This window comes from Phyllostomus discolor, chromosome 14 (genome assembly GCF_004126475.2).
Source record: "Phyllostomus discolor isolate MPI-MPIP mPhyDis1 chromosome 14, mPhyDis1.pri.v3, whole genome shotgun sequence".
NCBI classification, from domain to species: domain Eukaryota; kingdom Metazoa; phylum Chordata; class Mammalia; order Chiroptera; family Phyllostomidae; genus Phyllostomus; species Phyllostomus discolor.
In genome coordinates, this window is record NC_040916.2 from 34,470,502 (window position 1) to 34,490,208 (window position 19,707).

At 46.0% G+C, this 19,707-nt stretch overlaps 1 protein-coding gene across 1 annotated transcript; it reads left to right on the forward strand.

Annotated features, from left to right (window-relative positions):
* Window positions 1-564: 564 nt before the first annotated feature.
* Window positions 565-2,917, forward strand: PRMT6 (protein arginine methyltransferase 6). Its single transcript, XM_028502715.2, has one exon. It carries the CDS (start codon window positions 660-662, stop codon window positions 1,836-1,838), a length of 1,179 nt encoding a protein of 392 aa, XP_028358516.1. The 5' UTR covers window positions 565-659; the 3' UTR covers window positions 1,839-2,917.
* The last annotated feature ends 16,790 nt before the right edge of the window (window positions 2,918-19,707 follow it).

A 19,707-nucleotide genomic window follows, 5' to 3' on the forward strand; every position in this document is an offset into this window, starting at 1 on the left:
AACAGGGCAGGACTAAGTGCCAAGTGGCTGTTCTCCTAATAAAAAAAAAAAAAAGAGACCAAAAAACATAATTCTTGCACGGCAAAGATTTCCTTGTTGTTGGGGGGTGAATGGGTTATTGAAAACAAGTTATATTACCTGCCCTATTCAATTAATTTGCACTGTCCTTGGAATGAGAACCAGGGTTTATTTAACCTTGTTAGGTTTTTGTCTTGTTCCACTTACACCTGCCCTGCACCCTAACCCCACCCCCCAGAAGGAAAACAACGTGTGGTCGTGCGGTGCAATTTCTAAATCTCACGCCTGGAGACCTTCAGGAGTTCCAGCTGCCCAGGTGAAGGTGCTAAAAGGGGAAGGGTGCCGCCCAGGTGAGTAAACCTGGGTTTTCAGTGGGCGTGTCCATTTCGAGAAGGGATTGAAAGGGAAAGAGATCTGAGGGCTAAGGAAGGTAGGGGAACACAAAGAACCTCAGACTGTGGCTACGCTGGGTGCGAAAGGGCTTCCGAGACACTAAAGGCAGGAAAGAGTGGAGCGGAGCTCGAAAGCAGCCAGCGAGACCCGGTCGGGCGAGCGCGGACTACAAGTCCCAGAAGACCCCGCTTCCTGGCGCTCGCCCCGCGCCGCGCAACGCCTGCCGGGAGTCGGCCAGAGCCGCCAAGATGTCGCAGCCCAAGAGGCAAAAGCTTGAGTCGGGGGGCGGCGGCGAAGGAGGGGGGGCACCTGAGGAAGAAGATGGCGGACAGCCGGAGGCGGCCCTGCTGCGACCCCGGAGGAGTAGGCGGGAGCGGGACCAGATGTACTACGAGTGCTACTCGGACATATCGGTGCACGAGGAGATGATTGCGGACCGCGTCCGCACGGACGCCTACCGCCTGGGCATCATGCGGAACTGGGCAGCGCTGCGGGACAAGACGGTGCTGGACGTGGGCGCGGGCACCGGCATCCTTAGCATCTTCTGTGCCCAGGCCGGGGCCCGGCGCGTGTACGCCGTGGAGGCCAGCTCCATCTGGCAGCAGGCCCAGGAGGTGGTGCGGCTCAACCGCCTGGAGGACCGCGTGCACGTCCTGCCCGGGCCGGTGGAGACGGTGGAGCTGCCCGAGCAGGTGGATGTCATCGTGAGCGAGTGGATGGGCTACGGGCTCCTGCACGAGTCCATGCTGAGTTCCGTGCTCCACGCGCGGGCTAAGTGGCTGAAGGAGGGCGGGCTTCTCCTGCCGGCTTCCGCCGAGCTCTTCCTGGCGCCCATCAGCGACCACACGCTGGACCTGCGCCTGGGCTTCTGGAGCCAGGTGAAGCAGATCTACGGTGTGGACATGAGCTGCCTAAACAGCTTCGCCACGCGCTGCATCATGGGCCACGGGGAAATCCTGGTGCAGGACCTGTGTGGCGAAGATGTGCTGGCCCGGCCTCAGTGCTTTGCTCAGCTGGATCTGGCCCGCGCCGGCCTGGAGCACGAGCTGGAGGCCGGGGTGGGTGGGCGCTTCCGCTTCAGCAGCTACGGCTCGGCGCCTATGCACGGCTTTGCCATCTGGTTCCAGGTGACCTTCCCCAAAGGAGACTCGGAGAAACCGGTGGTGCTGTCCACCTCGCCTTTCCAGCCGGTCACGCACTGGAAGCAAGCCCTGCTGTACCTGAATGAGCCCGTGCAAGTAGAGCAAGATACGGACATTTCCGGGGAGATCACGCTGCTGCCCGCCCAGGACAACCACCGGCTCCTGCGCGCGCAGCTGCGCTACAAAGTGGGCGACCAGGAGGAAAAGACCAAAGACTTTACCATGGAGGATGGGCATTTCCTTTTCTCCCAGCGACCGCCCCAGGCTGCCAGACCCGCGAGCTAGAGGCGGAGGGGGGTCGCAGGAGACGCAGGGAGATCCCGCCAGCAAGTAGGGGGCATTATCTTCTGTGTGCCTTTTCCCTCAGGGCTCCCGGGGAGGGACAGTGACTTCATTCTCACTTGGAGGAGATTCTTCTGGCGACAGTTCTTTAAAATATGCCCCCAACGATGCAAAGTGTTTATTAATAGGCTTTTCAGCCTCAAAAGCATGTGGTACCAAGCACTTGTATTTCTTTTTCTGTTTCACAGGAGAAAAGGCCCATTTAGGAAGCATCCATGCACACCCCTGACACTTCACACCTTATCTAAGCTTGCAGCCAGGGAGAAGGTGAAAGTTTCGAGTTAGACTCCGTACATCTCCAGCACGACTTGAATCTCCCCAGAGCCCTGTTCTTTCCTTCTCTGAACTCCCTTCCCCGTTGCCTCTCCACTACAGCACTTCCTCCTCATATTTCAACTAAACCTCACTACTAGCCTGGAGAGGGAGGAGACGGTTTACATAACCTTACTACTGTTCTCATTACGCTTACTACTTCCACAGGGTGCTAAAGTTGAACACACCATTACGTAAAGTAAACCATACCTGATTGTACAGCCTACCTAAGACATCTAGAGGTACGTTTGGGAGAAAAACACCTGAGAGTGAAGTAATGGAGGTTAGTTTTATTCTTGCCTTTACTATTAGGGTTTAACCAAGAAACCGTTTCGTGTGCAGTCCACACTACATTTTGGTGAAATGTTATGGTTCAGGCAGAGAGAATGTTTCAGAATCTGACTCAAGGGCTTATTCGTCACTGTGGGTAAATTATTGAAGCTCACCAAATTAAAGCAAATATTTTCCCAGCTGAAAAACTTACTCATTCTCTTAAACTCCCTCATTTGGGTGGATCGTGTGACTTGGCCTACTTACTTCAAGTTGAAGTTCTTTTTTTTTTTTTTTTTTTTAGCTGAGCCAAATGTGAGAGTTGTGAATTTAGGGAAGAAGTATGAGTCATGTTATCAAATTTATTTCACTGATGTTTCCCTCTTCACCCCTGTAGCAAATAAAACATTGGCATTCAGTCTTTATAGGTGAACTAAGAAGTCACCTGCAGTGCCTGAGTGATGATAATTCGTTTGCCTTTTTAGTATGGTCAGTTCTTAATATTCTTTTTTTTTAACATTTTACTTATTTACTTTTTTTTAAAGATTTTATTTATTTTTAGGGAGGGAAGGGAGGGAGAGAAAGAGAGAAACATCAATGTGTGGTTGCTGGGGGTCATGGCCTGCAGCCCAGGCATGTGCCCTGACTGGGACTCGAACCTGGGACACTTTGGTTCCCAGCCCACGCTCAATCCACTGAGCTATGCCAGCCAGGGCTATATGGTCTGTTCTTAAGGGAAATGTTAAAGCCCCTTCAAAATACAGCTTCAGGGTAATTCCAGCTGCTGAGTGTGGTTTTTCATGCCATTAACCTTTGTGTACTAATGGGAAACAGGTGTGAAAAACTGAAGTCCTCTCAACAATTCTATTTATAATGAGCTTTCTGCTCTTTGGTTCAATGCATAGTAAGATACTTATTCTAACCAATTTGCTAAAATCTGGTGAACTCATGAAGATACGCCATTATGAATGGAAACATAAATGTACAAAAAATCATAGACTTGACAAGATTCTTGAATAGCTCTTACCTTGGATGTCAAGATAGCAAAGAGCCTACATGTATGGTGCAGTCATAGAAGCTAGGTATGGTCTGAGCTAGAGGAATAAAATAGCTTTTTTTAAATACGGGTCAGCTGTATTTAATGTCAAAGGTTTATTTAGAATTTTAGTGTATGATTTTTTAGTAGATTTCTGGTGTTTTGGGGTTTGGGGTTTTTGTTTTTCTTTTAAGTTGATACAATAATCCCTTTGCTGTATGGGTAAATGGAAGCATCTTCCAAATTCCATTGTTAACATGTTTTCTAAGTACGTGAGTACTCTACAGTTCCTATTACCCAAAGGGAATGCTAGTTAAAATCTTAGACAACTATAGACATAAAAGGTATTTTATAATTAGGTAAAGCACACTTTAAAATTCATCTTGTTGCTGCTTCCCAAAAGAAAAACCCAGTTACCCTAAGAATACAGCTGCTAAAGAGATGAGCCCGGAGGCAGCATAGCGCAGCAGGTAGGAGCTTGGATGCCGGACCCAGACAGCTCGGGCTGGAACCCGCGCCCCAGGACACTGACCTGGTCTTCCCCAGCGTCCTCATGCAGACGGGGGTAACGGTGGAAGTGCAACAAGCAGCTAGCACGCAGAAGCGCACAGTGCCTGGAACAGGAGGTCTCAGTGTCTCCCGGCCGAGGTGACTAGGGAGAAGTAATGTGCAAACCTGGAGCAGCCGGGCACAGACAACACAGGCTCCAGAATAAACGTTCAACGTGTTGGTGGTTTTACAGGTATTATGGGGCAGCATCAGCATGGCTGTCTGTGATCATGTATGACACCAGGCACCAGGCGATCCAAAGGAAGCCCAAGCCCTTTGGTGTGTGGACGCTTCCAGAAGGATGAGCCTCTGAGGTGCATCCACCTCCAGGTGCTGTCCAGTCTCTATGAACCGGGGCTGATGGCTTAGGGCCCTTTGGGCCACAGGAAGGTGCCAGGAGCCCTAAGGAGAGGCACGTGGTGAAGTTCGGCCCGCTTTCCTCAGTTAGCGTGTGTTTATTCCGCACTGTGCATCTTCACTTCACCGGACCAGTGAGCATTTTACTGAGTGTACGCTGTAACGGTCACTGTGATAAGCACTTGATATACAAGCCCATGAAACCTAGTTCCTGCCTCCAAGGAGGTTTGTTCAGGGCATAAACCAGGGAGTGAAATAAATGAATAATAATGTGATAAATACTGGAATAGTGTACATAGGTTGTTAGGGAGGGTGGGAAATTACCTTCACACACTAGGACAAAGCCACACAGAGACTGAATTAGGCTCTGGCTACATAGCTAGTTCCTGACAACTGAGCACGAGTTTTGCAGTCCCTCGCTAAACAAATTTTTAGCCCTTATGTGCTTTAATTTCTAAAGAAGTAAGGACCCACGTCTGGAATGGGCTCTTTACCTTGTCAGGAATGAGAAGGGCAAAGTCCTTAGTTGAAGCGGATCTCATCAGAGATCCGTCCCCTAACCTCAAAGATCCGTGTGCAGTGTACACTCTCCCAAGACTCCTTGCAGAGAGGAGTATCTGCTCACAGGAGCAGCCCCTGGCCCTGTTTCCCTGCCGGAGCTCATAAAACAGGACCCTCAACACAGGAGCAAAAGCAGATGAACTCTGCCCGGCTGGCTGCACATACGTGGTGTCCGAGAGCGGAGCCTTCCCGAAGGGTGTTCATTCGGTGACTTACTGAGTAAGCACCAACTCGCTAACAATTCAGCTCTGCAGTACATAAGCAAACCCTAACCTCAAAGGCCTGGGGTACAGTAAGGGAATAATATTGCCTACGGCAGTAAATTGCATGCATTCTTTAGCCTGCAAAGACCTCATTCCGGCTAAGTCTTACCTCTGCTGAAGCAGGGTTGAGAAAGCCAGCCCTCGTAACAATTCCATCCTTAACATTTCTCCCAGGTTTACTGCAAAACAGTATTGCCTATCATAACCAGATTGCAAGGTCCCAGAGAGCAACTCTTCCATGGTGTTAGTTCCAAAAATAAATCTATGTCCTCTGAAAAACCGGTTTATTTCGGCTAATGGACACAGTATATTGGGTAGATGGTTCTTCCCACTTTGGCTATTAGAAAGCAGAGCCAAATTTATGACTCACTTGTACTCCTTTTTTTTAGCTTTATATCTGGCTCCATTTCCATACCCCCTTTTTTCCCCTTGATTTATTATCCCTCTCACAATAAATATTGCATGTTTGCTGGAATTTATGTATCGTTGTTCTCTTCTGATACTTTTTGGCATTAAAATAGGTTCCTACTTTCTGGACTCCTTGCAGGAGTTCTAAGGGCAAGGTCAGAGAAAGTGCTAGAGGATTCTGAGGTCTGCTCCTTCCTTTCCCATGAAAGTTGGTGTCCCGAGTTGTGCGTGGGGGTGGGTCACCACACCCCATCCTTTCCGCCAACTGACAGGGTTTCCCCGTTTGTAGAATCAAGATTTCTGAATGCGTGGAGAATTCTGAGACATGGAGACAAACTTGAGGGGACTTGGAATGCTCTGAAGCTCCTTTGAAGCCCAGAACAGGCCCTGATTGAATCTGAAACACAACAGGGAGGACAACGGAAGACTGCCGGACCTGTTCCAAGGATGTGTCGCACCAGATTCAAGTGATGATGAGGAGGAGGAGGATACGAGGAGACTAGTTCTCAAACTATCGTACATGCTTGTAGGAAAAGATGTTTGAAACAAAGAATCCTAGACCTAGTGAAAGACGAAGAGAATTTTAATCACAGTTATGACCATTGTACACGTATCCTTCCTCCTATTCTTTCCCTGGGTGATCTCCTCCAGCCCCATTACTGTAGAGTATCGTCTACACATTATGTACAGAGTACTGTATGCTACTGACTCCCTGAGGGCGTGACAAGCACCGACCACTGACAGCAGACCGTGGTCATCGGTGAGCGTCACTGACCACCCTTTCCCGTGAGCGCTGTCTCCGGTGTGGGTGTATCAAGAAGCACAGGATGCCCTGGCTGGCATAGCTCAGTGGATTGAGTGCGGGCTGTAAACCCAAGTGTCTCAGGTTCGATTCCCAGTAAGGGCACATGCCTGGGTTGCAGGCCATGACCCCCAGCAACCGCACATTGATGTTTCTCTCTCTCTATCTCCCTCCCTTCCCTCTCTAAAAATAAATAAATAAAATCTTAAAAAAAAAAAAAGGCACAGGACTAGGTCCCTGGCCTGAAGAAGCTGAGTCTTAAGTGGACAGTAAGCATCTCAGCTTTCCAAAGCTGACTGTTCATTATAACGTGACATACGCTCATGCCAAACTGACACGTGCTGTTAGGAGTCTGAGCACTGCTGCATGGAGGAGTCGGAGCTTCTCATTGCACGTGGAGGAACAGAACTGGGTCTTGCTAGTTCTCCGTCCTGCCAAGATCCCACCGTAGGTCCTGTCCACCCAGAACAGTCTTTCCTTAGACTGCATGTTACGCTCTAGCTCCTTTCCGTTCTCTGTTCCGATGTCGCCTCAGAGCAGCTTGGCTTGGCTCCCCATGACACCCACCATAGACACGGTTTTCCCCTTGTCACCTGAAATTCCGCTGTTCGCTCGTTTGCCTTTCTTACACGACGAGATGACGACAGCAGGAATCTTGCCCCGTGCTCACCATTGTCTACCTGTTGCCTAAAACATTATCTCACACGAGGTGGGTATTCAGTACAAGTCTGTTGAGCCAATGAGCCTTGTATACCAAGTGGAACTTAACATCAGAGGGCAGAGTTGCCGTTCCGGCAAGGACGATGGCTTACAAACAAGTGTTCCTTAGGGAGTTTGTGCCACCGTGGTGTAATGGACGGCTTTCTACTCTCTGCATGGAAATTTCTGCCATACCTGGGGTACCAACAGGATCTCCGGTAGACAGTGCAGGTGACTGGGCTCCCAACCACCACCCGATCCCTGGTCAGCGTGTCGCCGGTGAGTCCTCTCCTGGACCCGTCAGTTTTCCCTGAGCACACAGAACACAGCTCGTCAAAGAGGACTTGGCTGAATCTCTAGAAATAAATTTTGCAAGGCAGAAGACAAATAAAAGTGTTGATAAGACTTTCAAAATGATGGGCTTAGTTTTCAGGATTTCCATGGGCAAAAGAGAAAGACTAAAAATTATGACCACGGATGAAAAGAAAACCAAGGTTTGAGTTATTAAGTTTGGCGAAACCGTTTTTTTAAAGCTGTATTTCAACAAAAAAAATTTCTTTTAAGATTTTATTTTTTTTTATTTTTAGAGAGAGGGGAAGGGAGAGAGAGAGGGAGAGAAACATCAATATGTGGTTGCCTCTCACATGTCATGTACTGGGGACCTAGCCCGCAACCGATGCATGTGCCTGGACTGGGAATCGAACCAGCAACTCTTGGGTTCACAGGCCGGCATTCAATCCAGTGAGCCACAGCAGCCAGGGCTAGCTTTTGTTTTCTTTATTTAATTTTTAAATTTAGATATTTAACCCCTACATAATTTCTGTTTTGCTTGTTTTTTTTTTACAGTGTGAGGTAAGGATTCTTTTGTTATCAGTGTAAAAGCACAGAATTAGCACCACCAGATTACACTGTGAGCATAAGCTGGGTCCTGCAGACTGGCTGCCTGGTTTCTGGGCTGACCTCAGCTGGACTGGCTCCTGTGGCTGTGATCAGGTCATAGGTCAAAGGTGACTGGACTAACACATCACCTGTAGTATTGGATTGGTTTTATTCCATACCCTGTCTCCGTTTCCTCCTATTCCTCGTAAGGGAGGAGAGCATTTTAGGTCTTTAAGGTAGAATTTCTAGCTGAACTGACTGTACAAAAGGCCTTAGATGAACTTGGCACCCATACGTGAGAAAATTCTGTTACTAAAAGGAAACCAAAATACTGTGTTCCAAACAGAAAATGGTATATAGTGTATATAGTATTCCCTCATTTATGTGTTATATTTATTGGGGAGACATTGGTTAATAAAATCATATAGGTTTCAAGTATACATTACTATGATACAGGGTAAATTTTTAAAAAGGTTTTATTTATTTATTTTCAGAGAGGGAAGGGAGGGCAAAAGAGAGAGAGAGAGAAACATCAATGTTCGGTTGCTGGGGGCCGTGGCCTGCAACCCAGGCATGTGCCCTGACTGGGAATCAAACCTGCGACACTTTGGTTCGCAGCCCGAGGTCAATCCACTGAGCTATGCCAGCCAGGGCTGATACAGGGTAAATTTTTAATTGAACAATAACTTTGAGACTAAGTTCTGGCTGGCAAAATAATAATCAAATAAAATCTAACATGTCATTGTTCCTCAAAAAACCCCAAACATTTACAACAAGTTTTATTGGCAAGAGGTTTATTTAAATTGGCAATGCATATGCCAAATTTGGCTACAATGTGTTACAATTGCCTCAGTATAATGTTTGTGGCCCATCCACCTCTAATCTACACATAGGAAATGTGACATTATTATAAACTGTAATTACTTCCAGAAACTTCAAAATAAAAAAGTGTGTTTAATTAAACACTTGTCTCATGATATATAGTAACTGTAGGTAACTTTATCTCAGAAAAATAGGCAATAGTTTAACTAGATCTTGACAAAAATGCATTAAATCTATTTTTAAAACGTATTTCTAATACGTTTGAGCCTGATGTGAGTTTAAAATAGCCACGTTATTAACCCCTGAAAATTGGAGTTCATCCTGGAAACGCTGACAGACCCTTAGCAGGGCATTTGAGCAGGACGAGTGTGCTGCTGAAATAGCATCTGCCGATGCCTCCCCCGTCAGTGTAGCAGCATGACACGGCTGCTAGACAGAGTATTTCCAATATAACAGCAGTTGCACGCTTGCTGAGATATTTTCCTGCGTTTCCAGAATTTTAGAATGCTCATTTCTTGTTTTGGAAACTCCTTTTCTGCCCAGTGTTATTATTAGAACAAACGGGTTTGAAGGCCCCCTTCCTCCTCTTTCCGTAACGCTCCCTTAGGTCCCTCGTCTGCGTGCGGGGTTGGACTCCACAGAGCCTGCCTGTCTCAGTGGCCTACACCTCCATCCTCCAGGTATTGAGTCGAGCAAGAAAACGAGAGGCCATTCATAATCCCCTGCATTTCTTCTTCCTGCATCTGATTGGCTGCAAATACTTGGGGTTTTGCACCAGAATATATTTTGAAATGACTTACTCTTTGTCATCACTGCTGTCACTTTAGTGACTGACATCAAACCCGTGGCCAAGACAATCCCATGGCTGAGACAATCCTGTGGCCTCCTGATGTAGTCGGTGAAGGCCAGTTCATATTTATAGAACTCTAGCAAAGAAAGCAGTAAGGGCGATGGAATTAGAAAATCACCATTTTGTACTACATGATGAAATAACAGGTCTCAAGAATTGATCATCTGTAGTCGCTACAACCAGGAGGGGAGTGGTTAATGGAGAATATTTTTAATTTTTTATTTATTTATTTTTAAAGAGGGAAGGGAGGGCAAAAGAGAGAGAGAGAGAGAAACATCAATGTGCGGTTGCTGGGGGCCGTGGCCTGCAACCCAGGCATGTGCCCTGACTGGGAATAGAACCTGTGATGCTTTGGTTCACAGCCCGTGCTCAATCCACTGAGCTACACCAGCCAGGTAATGGAGAATTTTTTAATGAAGGCGTCAGGCTGACATGCTCAGAATCCACCAGTCGCATTCATTGCTAAAAGGCAGAGGTCAGAAGAGAGAGCTGAGAAGCTAACGCTGGGAGTTATCAGTATATAAATACGACCTGAAACCAAGCCAGGGTTGAGTCTGAAAATATCCAGATTCAGAGGATGGGCAGCCCAAGTGGCCCCGGGCAAGCTGGGCAGGCGCCGCACCTGGAAAGGCAAGAGAGCAGCCCATTCGTGCAGCTCGGAGAAGCGCACTGGCCGTGGAAGAGGCGTCGGGCAAGAGGAGAAGGATTCAGTGCATTCAGCATCATGAAAAATGTTTGTAATTTTTAAGATATATTTTATTCATTATGTTATTACAGCTGTCCCACTTCTCCCCCGTTGTCCCTCTCTACCCAATACCTCTCATTCTCCCTGGCAATTCGCCCCATTACTTCATGGCGATGCGTCATGCGCATAAGTTCTCTGGCTACCACCCACGTCCTGTACTGTCCCTAATGTCCCCTCGTCTATTCTGTGCTACGGATTCGTGCTTCCTAATCCCTTTCCTTCCCCCCCATTCTCCCGCTTCCCCCTCCCAACTGATGACCCTCCAAATGATCTCCGCACCCATGATTCTGTGTCTGTGCTGCTTGTTTGCTTAGCTCCTTTTTTAGATTTAATTGTTGACAGTTGTGAATTTATTGCCATTTGAATGTTCATCGTTTTGATCTTCTGTAATTCCCTTTAGCATTTCGTATACTAATGTCTTGGTGATGACGAACTCCTTTAGCTTTACTTTGTCTGGGAAGCACTTTATCTGCCCTTCCGTTCTAAATGACAGCTTTGCTGGAGAGAGCAATGTAGGTTGTAGGTCCTTGCTGTTCACCGCTTTGAACACTTCTAGCCAGTCCCTTCTAGCCTGCAAAGTTTCCTTTGAGAAATCAGCTGACACTCTCATGGGAACTCCTTTGTAGGTAACTATCTGCTTTTCTCTGGCTGTTTTTAAGGTTCTCTCTTTATCTTTAACCTTTGGCATTTTAATTATGATGTGTCTTGGTGTGGGCCTCTTTGGGTCCGTCTTGTCTGAGACTGTCTGTGCTTCCTGGATTTGCACGTCTATTTCCTTCACCAAATTAGGGAAGTTTTCTTTCATCATTTTTTTCAAATAGTTTTCAATTTCTTGCTCTTTCTCTTCTCCTTCTGGCACCCCTGTGATCTGAATGTTGGTGCGTTTGAAGTCGTCCCAGAGGCTCCTTAGCCTATCCCGGGTTTTGTTTTATTCTTTTTTCTTGTTGCTGCTCTGATTGAATGTTTTTTTTTTTTCTTCCTTATGTTCCAACTTATTGATTTGGTTCTCAGCTGCATCCTCTCCACTGTTGGTTCCCTGTTGATTTTTCTTCATTTCACTTAGTGTAACCTTCATTTCTGCCTGGGTCTTTTCTATGCTATTGAAGTATCCAGTGAGTTCCTTGAGCATCCTAATAACCAGTGTTTTCGACTCTGCACCTGATAGATTGCTTATCTCCACCTCATTTAGTTGTTTTTCTGGAATTTTGTTCTGTTCTTTCATTTGGACCATATTTCTTTGTCTCCTCCATTTTGCAGCTTCCCTGTGTTTGTTTCTATGTATTATGCAAAGCCGTTTTGACTCCCTGCCTTAGTAGCATGGCACCAGTAAGTTGCATGGGGAGGAGCCTTAGGTAGCCACCAGGGCGGGGCAGCCCATGTGAACCAGGCTGATGGAGCAGATTTGGGGTCGCTGCTCTGTGGCTCTGTATGGTGGAAGGCTCAGAAAGGAGACAGTGCTGCTGTCTGGCCTCTGGAGTTTTGTGCAGGAGGAAGCTGTCCCCCAGCACTCGCCCTCATACCAGACATTTCACCTTCTCCCTGTGCGCCACTGGTACCCTCCCAGCTGCGGCCGTGGGACTGGAGCCCAGAGGGAGTGAGTCTGCCTTAGTCCTAAGTTTGTTGTGGGCCCTTTAAGAGGAGATGCCTGAGAAGGCGGCAGTTTCTTCTGCTGCCCCAACCACCACTGATTTCTGCAGCCAGAATTGATGGGGACTTATCTTCCCGGCACTGGAATCCTGGGCTGGGTGGTCTGATGTGGGGCTGGGATCCCTGGCTCCCAAGGCAACCCTTCCCATTTTAATCCACCACACATGGCCGTGGGACCACCCGGTCCACGTCTCCGTGTCTCCACCCTGCCTACCCATCTGGATGAATGCAATTTATTGAATTCCTTGATTGTCAGACTTCCATACAGCTCAGTTTACTGACAGTTCTGGTTGATTGTTGTTTAGTAGTTTACGTGTAATTTTCGCTTTGGTCGTGGGAGGAGACAAGCCGTGTTTACTCCACCTCCATCTTGTCCGTAAGTATAAGGTCCATACTTTCTACAAGAGCAGCTCCAGGCCAGTTAAAGTGAGTTGCAGATGAAACGGGCTCAGTGAGGGAAGGCAACGCGGCCCAGGGAGGAGCAGTGGCCACACACGTAAAGGCCAGAAGAAGATGTGGGCTCAGGAAGAACCGTTTTCCTTTTCCTAGGAGACAAGGGAATATGCTTGCTTGTTGATAGAAACAATCTAGCAGAAAAAGAAAGACTTGTGATAAAGGAGAATGGGGGATGCAGGAGGTAGGGAGCTCCTTAGCAGGATGTCAGGAAGAGTCTGCAGCAAAAGAAAAAGACTTGGACGGGCACAGAGCACTTCTCCGGACACAGAGAAGGGGAGGCCGAGGGCTACCCGCAGGGCGGGCAGGTCGGCTTGCAGACGGCGGGACCCTCTGCTTTCACCTGTTTCCTTAATTAGGAGGCTTGCGAGTGGAGTCAGCTGACGAGGGAAGGCTGGCAAATTATTCTGCCAGGAGATACTACAACACCCCTTTCAAAGGGCCAATTTGCCCTTGGTAAAAAAAAAGAGGGTGGGGTGGGGAGGAGTTAGGGTGGGAGAAAGCCTTCCCCTAGTGAGGAGATGAATTCGGGAGGCCAGTGAAGTCTGACATTTATAAACACGTTATTCTGGAGCGACAATCAAATTATAGTCAAATATGACAAACTGAGAGATTAGAAGAAGAGAGTGTTTTTTTTTTGTGGTCATGCAAGGAGGTGTATGTTGGCTGCTTGCAATTCACTGTGCAGAAAAGATTTAAATGTTCAACATCTTGTAATGAGTTGCAAAGAGGTAGCCTTAAAGGTATGTAAAAACGATACACTCTCCCCGTAGCCTTAGGTGATCGTTTGCCCCCAAGCGTTGACAGGAGTTCATACCCCGGAGCCCCTTAAAAGTAAGAGTAGCTGTTTCATCCCAATTAAAATAGGACAGTCGTTTTGACAGCCTTGCCTTGCAGCCAGAATAACATTTTGCTAGTCCTCTCCCAAGCCATAAGCAGATGATATCCTAATGGCTCAATTTCTAATTCACTGATTTACAGTGCAACAGACAGACTAGTTCAAAATTCTAGTTTCATTCAAGAAAAGACAAAACCATAACTACATGTTTCATGTTTCATGTTTGACTCTGTATTAGGTAGTCAGGAGCCATTACCGTCCCGGCAGGGGCCTCCACACTGTGGTGCTCGATACAGCTGGTTCCGTGTGGATAACTGTTCAGCTCCATAGCTGCTAATTGAGGGTTGATGCTTATTCTTCTGATATTTTGATATGTCCCTAATTACTTAACACAGTCTCTTAGATACACTAGGTACTCAATAAATATTGATTAATTTTAAGTGACTGATTTCTAACATTTCTGAATGACAGGAATGTTCTATTAAGAGGGATGAGTTTGGATAAGTGAGTAGGCGATGAAGCCATTTAAGGACTTCACGGGGACTGGGAGTGATTTTCTGAACAAGCGCTTTGAAGGGGCAAACAGAAAAGAAAACAATATGATCACTGTCAGAGAAAATAGTCGGATTACACGTCCTCCAGCAATATCACAGGGTTGTGCTTTTGGCAGCAAATAGGCCTACAGGGTAACCTTTACCGTGCAAGGGACACTTTCCAGAATCCAGAACATCAAGGTCATTGGCTGAGTCACCGGAAAGTGACACTGGAGAGGGAACATGACAATTCAAGAGGGGACAGACCATAGAGACGCCACCTGGCCACGTCAGTGACTCAGTGAGTCAGCGGAGTCCCAGAAGATGCCTCAGACTGCACGGAGCGATGCCAGCCCCCGGGAGAAGAACACGGCGCCAGAGGGCGGGCTCTCCGCACCCTGGCTGCGTCAGCATCCCGAGTCTACGAGATACCTGGTGAATAATTTCCAATGGAGATATGTTTATTGTTTGGAGTTTCGGAGTTAAGTGCTTGGGGCTACGGATAAAACTTGAACAAAACAGACAATTCATAAATACAGTTTTGTATGTTTTTTAAAAAATATTTTATTTATTTATTTTTAGAGAGAAGGGAGGGAGATAGAGAGAGAGAGAGAGAGAGAGAGCGGGGGGAAGAGAGAGAGAGAGAGACACATCAATATCAATGTGTGGTTGCTGGGGGTTATGGCCTGCAACCCAGGAATGTACTCTGGCTGGGAATCGAACCTGCAACACTTCAGTTCGCAGCCCGTGCTCAATCCACTGAGCTATGCCAGCCAGGGTGTATGTTTTTTTTTAAAGGACTCTACCCTGGCTGGTGTGGCTCAATGGATTGAGTGCCGGCCTGTGAACCAAAGGGTCACTGGTTCGATTCCCAGTCAGGGCACATGCCTGGGTTGCAGGCCGGGTCCCTGGCAGGGGATGTGTAAGAGGCAACCACACAGTGATGTTTCTCTCACTTTCTTTCTCCTTCCCTTCCCCTCATTCTAAAAATAAATAAATAAAATATTTAAAAAAACCAACCAGACTCCTCTCCCCCGTTGTTAACACCAGTCACCGAAGTGGTACCTTTGTTGTAGCTGATGGACCTACACTGAGAAACCACAGGCTGTGACGGTTCACTCTTGGTGGTGTATGTTCTCTGGGTTTGGGCAAATGGATAATGACGTGCGTCCTTCATTACAATGCACGCAGACTATTTTAATTCTCCTAAAAACCCTCTGTGCTTTGCCTGTTCATTCTCTCCCCTCCCCTTCCCCTCCCCCAACAATTGGTCTTCGTACTGTCTTCGTAGTTTCGCCTTTTCCAGGGTGTCGTATAGTCGGAAGCATACCGTCATAGGCAGCCTTCTCAGGATGGCTGCCTTCACTTAGCCACACGCAGTTCAGCTTCCTCCGTAGGTCTCTCCGTGGCTCAATAGTGCATTTCTCCTTAGCACGGACTAACATTCCGTGGTCCAGATGTACCGAACCTCATTCCTCCTTCCACCAGCTGAAGGACATCCCAGTTGCTCCTAAGCTTCAGTCATGATGAACCAAGTTTCTATAAATATCACGTGCAGGATTTTGTGAACGTACATGATTAATTCCTCAGGTAAATGCTAAGGAGCACAATTGCTGGGTTATATGGAAAAAGTGGGTTTAGTTTTGTAAGGAAGCACCAAAGTGCTTTTCAAGGTGGCTGCACCTTTTGTCCACCCTGAGCAGCATCGCGGTGCCGGCTGCCACCAGGGGTCCGGATTTGGACCTTTCTGATATGTCAGTTGTGGCATCTCCTGGTTGTTTTCATTTGCATTTCCCCAATGACATGTGATATGGAGCATCTTTTCATATGCTTATTTGCCATCTGTGTATCTTCTTTGGTGAGGTCTCTGTAAAGGTCTTCAGCCCATTTTAAAATCAGATTATTTTTAAGAACTTTCTGTATATTTTCTGTATACTTTGGATAACCGTCTTTTATCAGATGTCTCCTTTGCAAATATTTTCCCCAGCCCATGGCTTGCCTGCTCCTTCTTTGATAATGCCTTTTGCAGAGCAGAAGTTTTAAATTTTAATGAAGCCTAGTTTATCAATTATTTCTTTCATGGGTTGTGCCTTTGGTGTATCTGAAAAGTCCTCTAGGTTTTCTCCCGTTATTTTCCAGGAGTTTTAGAGTTTCTTGTTTTACATTTAGGTCTCTGATACCTCTTAAGTTAATTTTGTGAAGGGGTAAAGTGTGTGTCTAGATTAATTCTTTACTTCCTTTCACGTGGGCATTCAGGTGTTCCAGCACAATTGTTTGAAAAGATTACCTTTGCTCTGTGGTGCTGTCTTTGCTCCTTTATGGAAGATTAGTTGACTATGTGTGTGACTATTTCTAGGCTCTCTCTGTTCTGTTCCATGGATCTACTTGTGTTTTGTTGTTATCGGGTGGGGTTTTTGGTTTGTTTGTCTGTTTGTTTTGTTGGTTTTTTGCCCATACGCTGCTGTCTTGGTCCCTGTAGCTTCACAGCAAGCATTGAAGTTGGGTATGGTCCCCCTCTCAACTTTGTTCGACAATACTGTGCTGGCTATTATGGGTCTTTCTCCTCCTTTCCATATGAACTTTAGAATCAGTTTGTTGATATCCACAGGATAACTTGCTCAGGTTTCCATTGGGATTGCATTAAACCTATAGACCAGCCTGCAGATCTGATGGTTCTGGGGGGTCACTGGGGCTCAGCTGAGGGTCTTTCTCCCCCCTTCCACTCTCGAGCATTCAAACAGCCTTGGGCTTTCTTTTTCAATTTCAGTCTTACCTTCAAATAGTTCAGGATCAAGACATTTTACTTAATAATCTGGAATTTTTGACTTGGGTGAGTTGGCAGCCCTGGCCTAGATTTCCCCCTGACAGCAGTCGGGGGAGCTGAGTAGCAGGCATTTGTGTCTCCAGGCCAGACCTCTCCTGCGAGCCGTAGGCCTCGAATCCACTGTTTACTGACACTTCTGTATCCGTAGAAATTGCTTTTCCGTTATCCTCTTATTGCTAAGGAAAAGTCAGAACAAACTATTTTTGCAGACTTTCCAGTAACCTGCTTGTTTTCCCTAAACGTTTGGACAAATTTTTTCTTTATGAAAAAATACACGTTGAGGACTAAATCCCGTGACGCTCAACTCATAATGAAAAAATTTATTTGTCATCTTCAAATCCAGTCCCTACCTCCAGACCTCCTTCCCGAATGGCACCTGTTATTAGGAATTTGTCAGGTTTGCTGGACTTACTCCCTAAAACACCAGATCACTCAGGATGGAAGAATAATTTAATGTCAGTTTATAGTGTCTACTTTCAATTTGGTTCAGTTTATACTGTTTCTAAAAGATACTTCATGAAGTTTATAGCATATGTTCAAAACTAATCCCTGGTTTCAAGTTTCTTGCCTTTTTTGTTCATTTTGGTACATCTCAATGTGGGCTGAGCTGTCTAGGCCTTATTTTATTCCTACACATTTCCTGAAAATGTCTCCACTTAATGTTTGATCTGCAAGTTACATAGTGTGCGGTTCATTAAACTTCTTAATATAACTTTATGCTAAGAGGGCCTGTTTTATTTCCTTCCGATATTCCCTTTTCAAGTAGGATACATGCCACCTGTATGCGTTCAAAGAAACTGATTACATAGGGGACGTTATGAACAATGTAGTCACGGAATTATTACGTAAATAAATACTTGACTGCTGTTCATGGTTATTCAACATAGCATGTCACCCCCCTTTCTTTTACCTTAATCTACCAGCCAACAAACAAGATCATTTTAATCTTGTATTTGCTCTGAACATTCTAAAAACAACTTAAAAAAATTGGGGGGTGGGGGAGATACAGTGACTTTTCTAGGGAAATCATAAGGTGTATTAGTCCTGGGTCTCCAAAGAAACAGACCCAACAGGCTGTGTGTTCATCTCTCTCTCTGTCTGCCTGTCTTTCATCTACTGAGAAATGGATGGATTTGAAGGAGTAGCTCAAGCATTCGTGGAAGCTTGGCAAGACCAAAATCTGAGGGGGCAAGCCAGCAGGTGGGAGACTCAGGGAAAAATTGCAGTTCTAGTCCAAAGTCAGTCCACTTGCAGAAGTTCATCCTCCTGGGGGAAAGTTTTGGTCTTTGTTCTGGTAAGACTTTCAACTGATTGGATGAAACCCATCCACGTCATGGAAGGTAATCTCCTTTCCTCCAAGTCCACCAATTTAAAAGTCAATCTCATCCAAAGCCTTCACAGAAAACATCCAGAATCACGTTGCACCACATACCTGGCCACTGCGGCCCAGCCAAAGCTGACACATAAAATGAGCCATCACAAAAGATGATAATTTTTTGAGATGTTCATATTTCTGCAAGTAGGTTACATGGCGTATTTGGGTTGTTGCAAAAGAAGATCCGTCCTTCAGTGAGCTGTCTGTTTACTGTTAATGTGGACTGACTGGAATCATGGCTATTTTAAACCAGCATTATCAGAACACATTACAGGAACTGCAGATGCTGGAAAAAACTGGGTAGTAAAACATATTGATGAGTAGTTATTGACAGCTTTTATCTAGACATGCATTTGCAGGAACGATGAGTCCATATTTTCTGCAACAGGAAAATCCTTTTCGCAAGCCTGCCTACGCCATAGCATGCAGGTGGTCCAAGCTCTGAAAAAGCAGGAACTGGATAAGCAAGAGTTGTTCCCATGCTCACAGACAGCATCTGGAAAATTAGATCCGTATGATGATATAAATATGTAGAAAGGGGTGTGTGTACTTTTGTGGAAAGCATCTGCCTGGAACACTATAATGTTATTTGTTAAAATATTTACTTTGTACATAACTTCCCACCCCCCCCCCCAAAAAAATAGATGAAAATATTGTATTCCTTCTAGAAATATTTAAGGACTCCATATTCTTGGTTTATTATTTTTTTCAGTTTTGTTTTCAACTTGAGGTGTAACTCCACAGTTATGGAATGTTTGTTGACCTCCTAACATTCAGCTCTTAGCAGCAAAGCCTTCACATATGCTGAATTTATTTCATCCTTCTGGGATACCCGAGGCCAAAACTTGGCATTGCAGAAGTTAAATTGACAATTTCCCTTTTAAGTAATATAATTATCCCCTAACTGATTTACATCATTTTTAGTTACTACCATAAGACTCATAAGACTCACCAGTGGTTCAAGTTACTCAACAATTTTTGCAAAATAACCACCATTAAAAAAAATTTTGCATTAGTGTTGATGCCACGTTTTGGCCTCTAAATTTTAAAATATCCCTCTTTCAAAAACAAATATTGAGCCCTGGCTGGCGTAGCTCAGTGGATTGAGCGTGGGCTGTGAATCAAAGCATCACAGGTTCAATTCCCAGTCAGGGCACATGCCTGGGTTGCAGGCCACGGCCCCCAGCAACAACCGCACGTTGATGTTTCTCTCTCTCTCCCTCTCTTTCTCTTTCTCCCTCCTCTCTCTAAAAATAAATAAATAAAATCTTAAAAAAACAAACAAATATTGAAGTGATTCTGCCTCCCAGTTCCAGCTCAGGAACCGTCCCTGTGGCCACGCAAGTATTCTGTGACATCGTGTACACATATGTGCACAGTGGTGTGCAGAGGGACGAACAACCGGGCTCTTGCTGGGCATTCAGAGCGAAGGTGGTGTGTCATGATAGGAAGATTCCCTTTAGGAGAGCCCCTAACGAGTCCCCAGCGCTGGCTCTGAGAGGCTTTACTTGGCTGAAAGACTGGCATTTAGTTGGTGGACCAACACTCAGTCTCTGGGAGGTCTTTCAGTATCTTGGGCCATGGTTCTT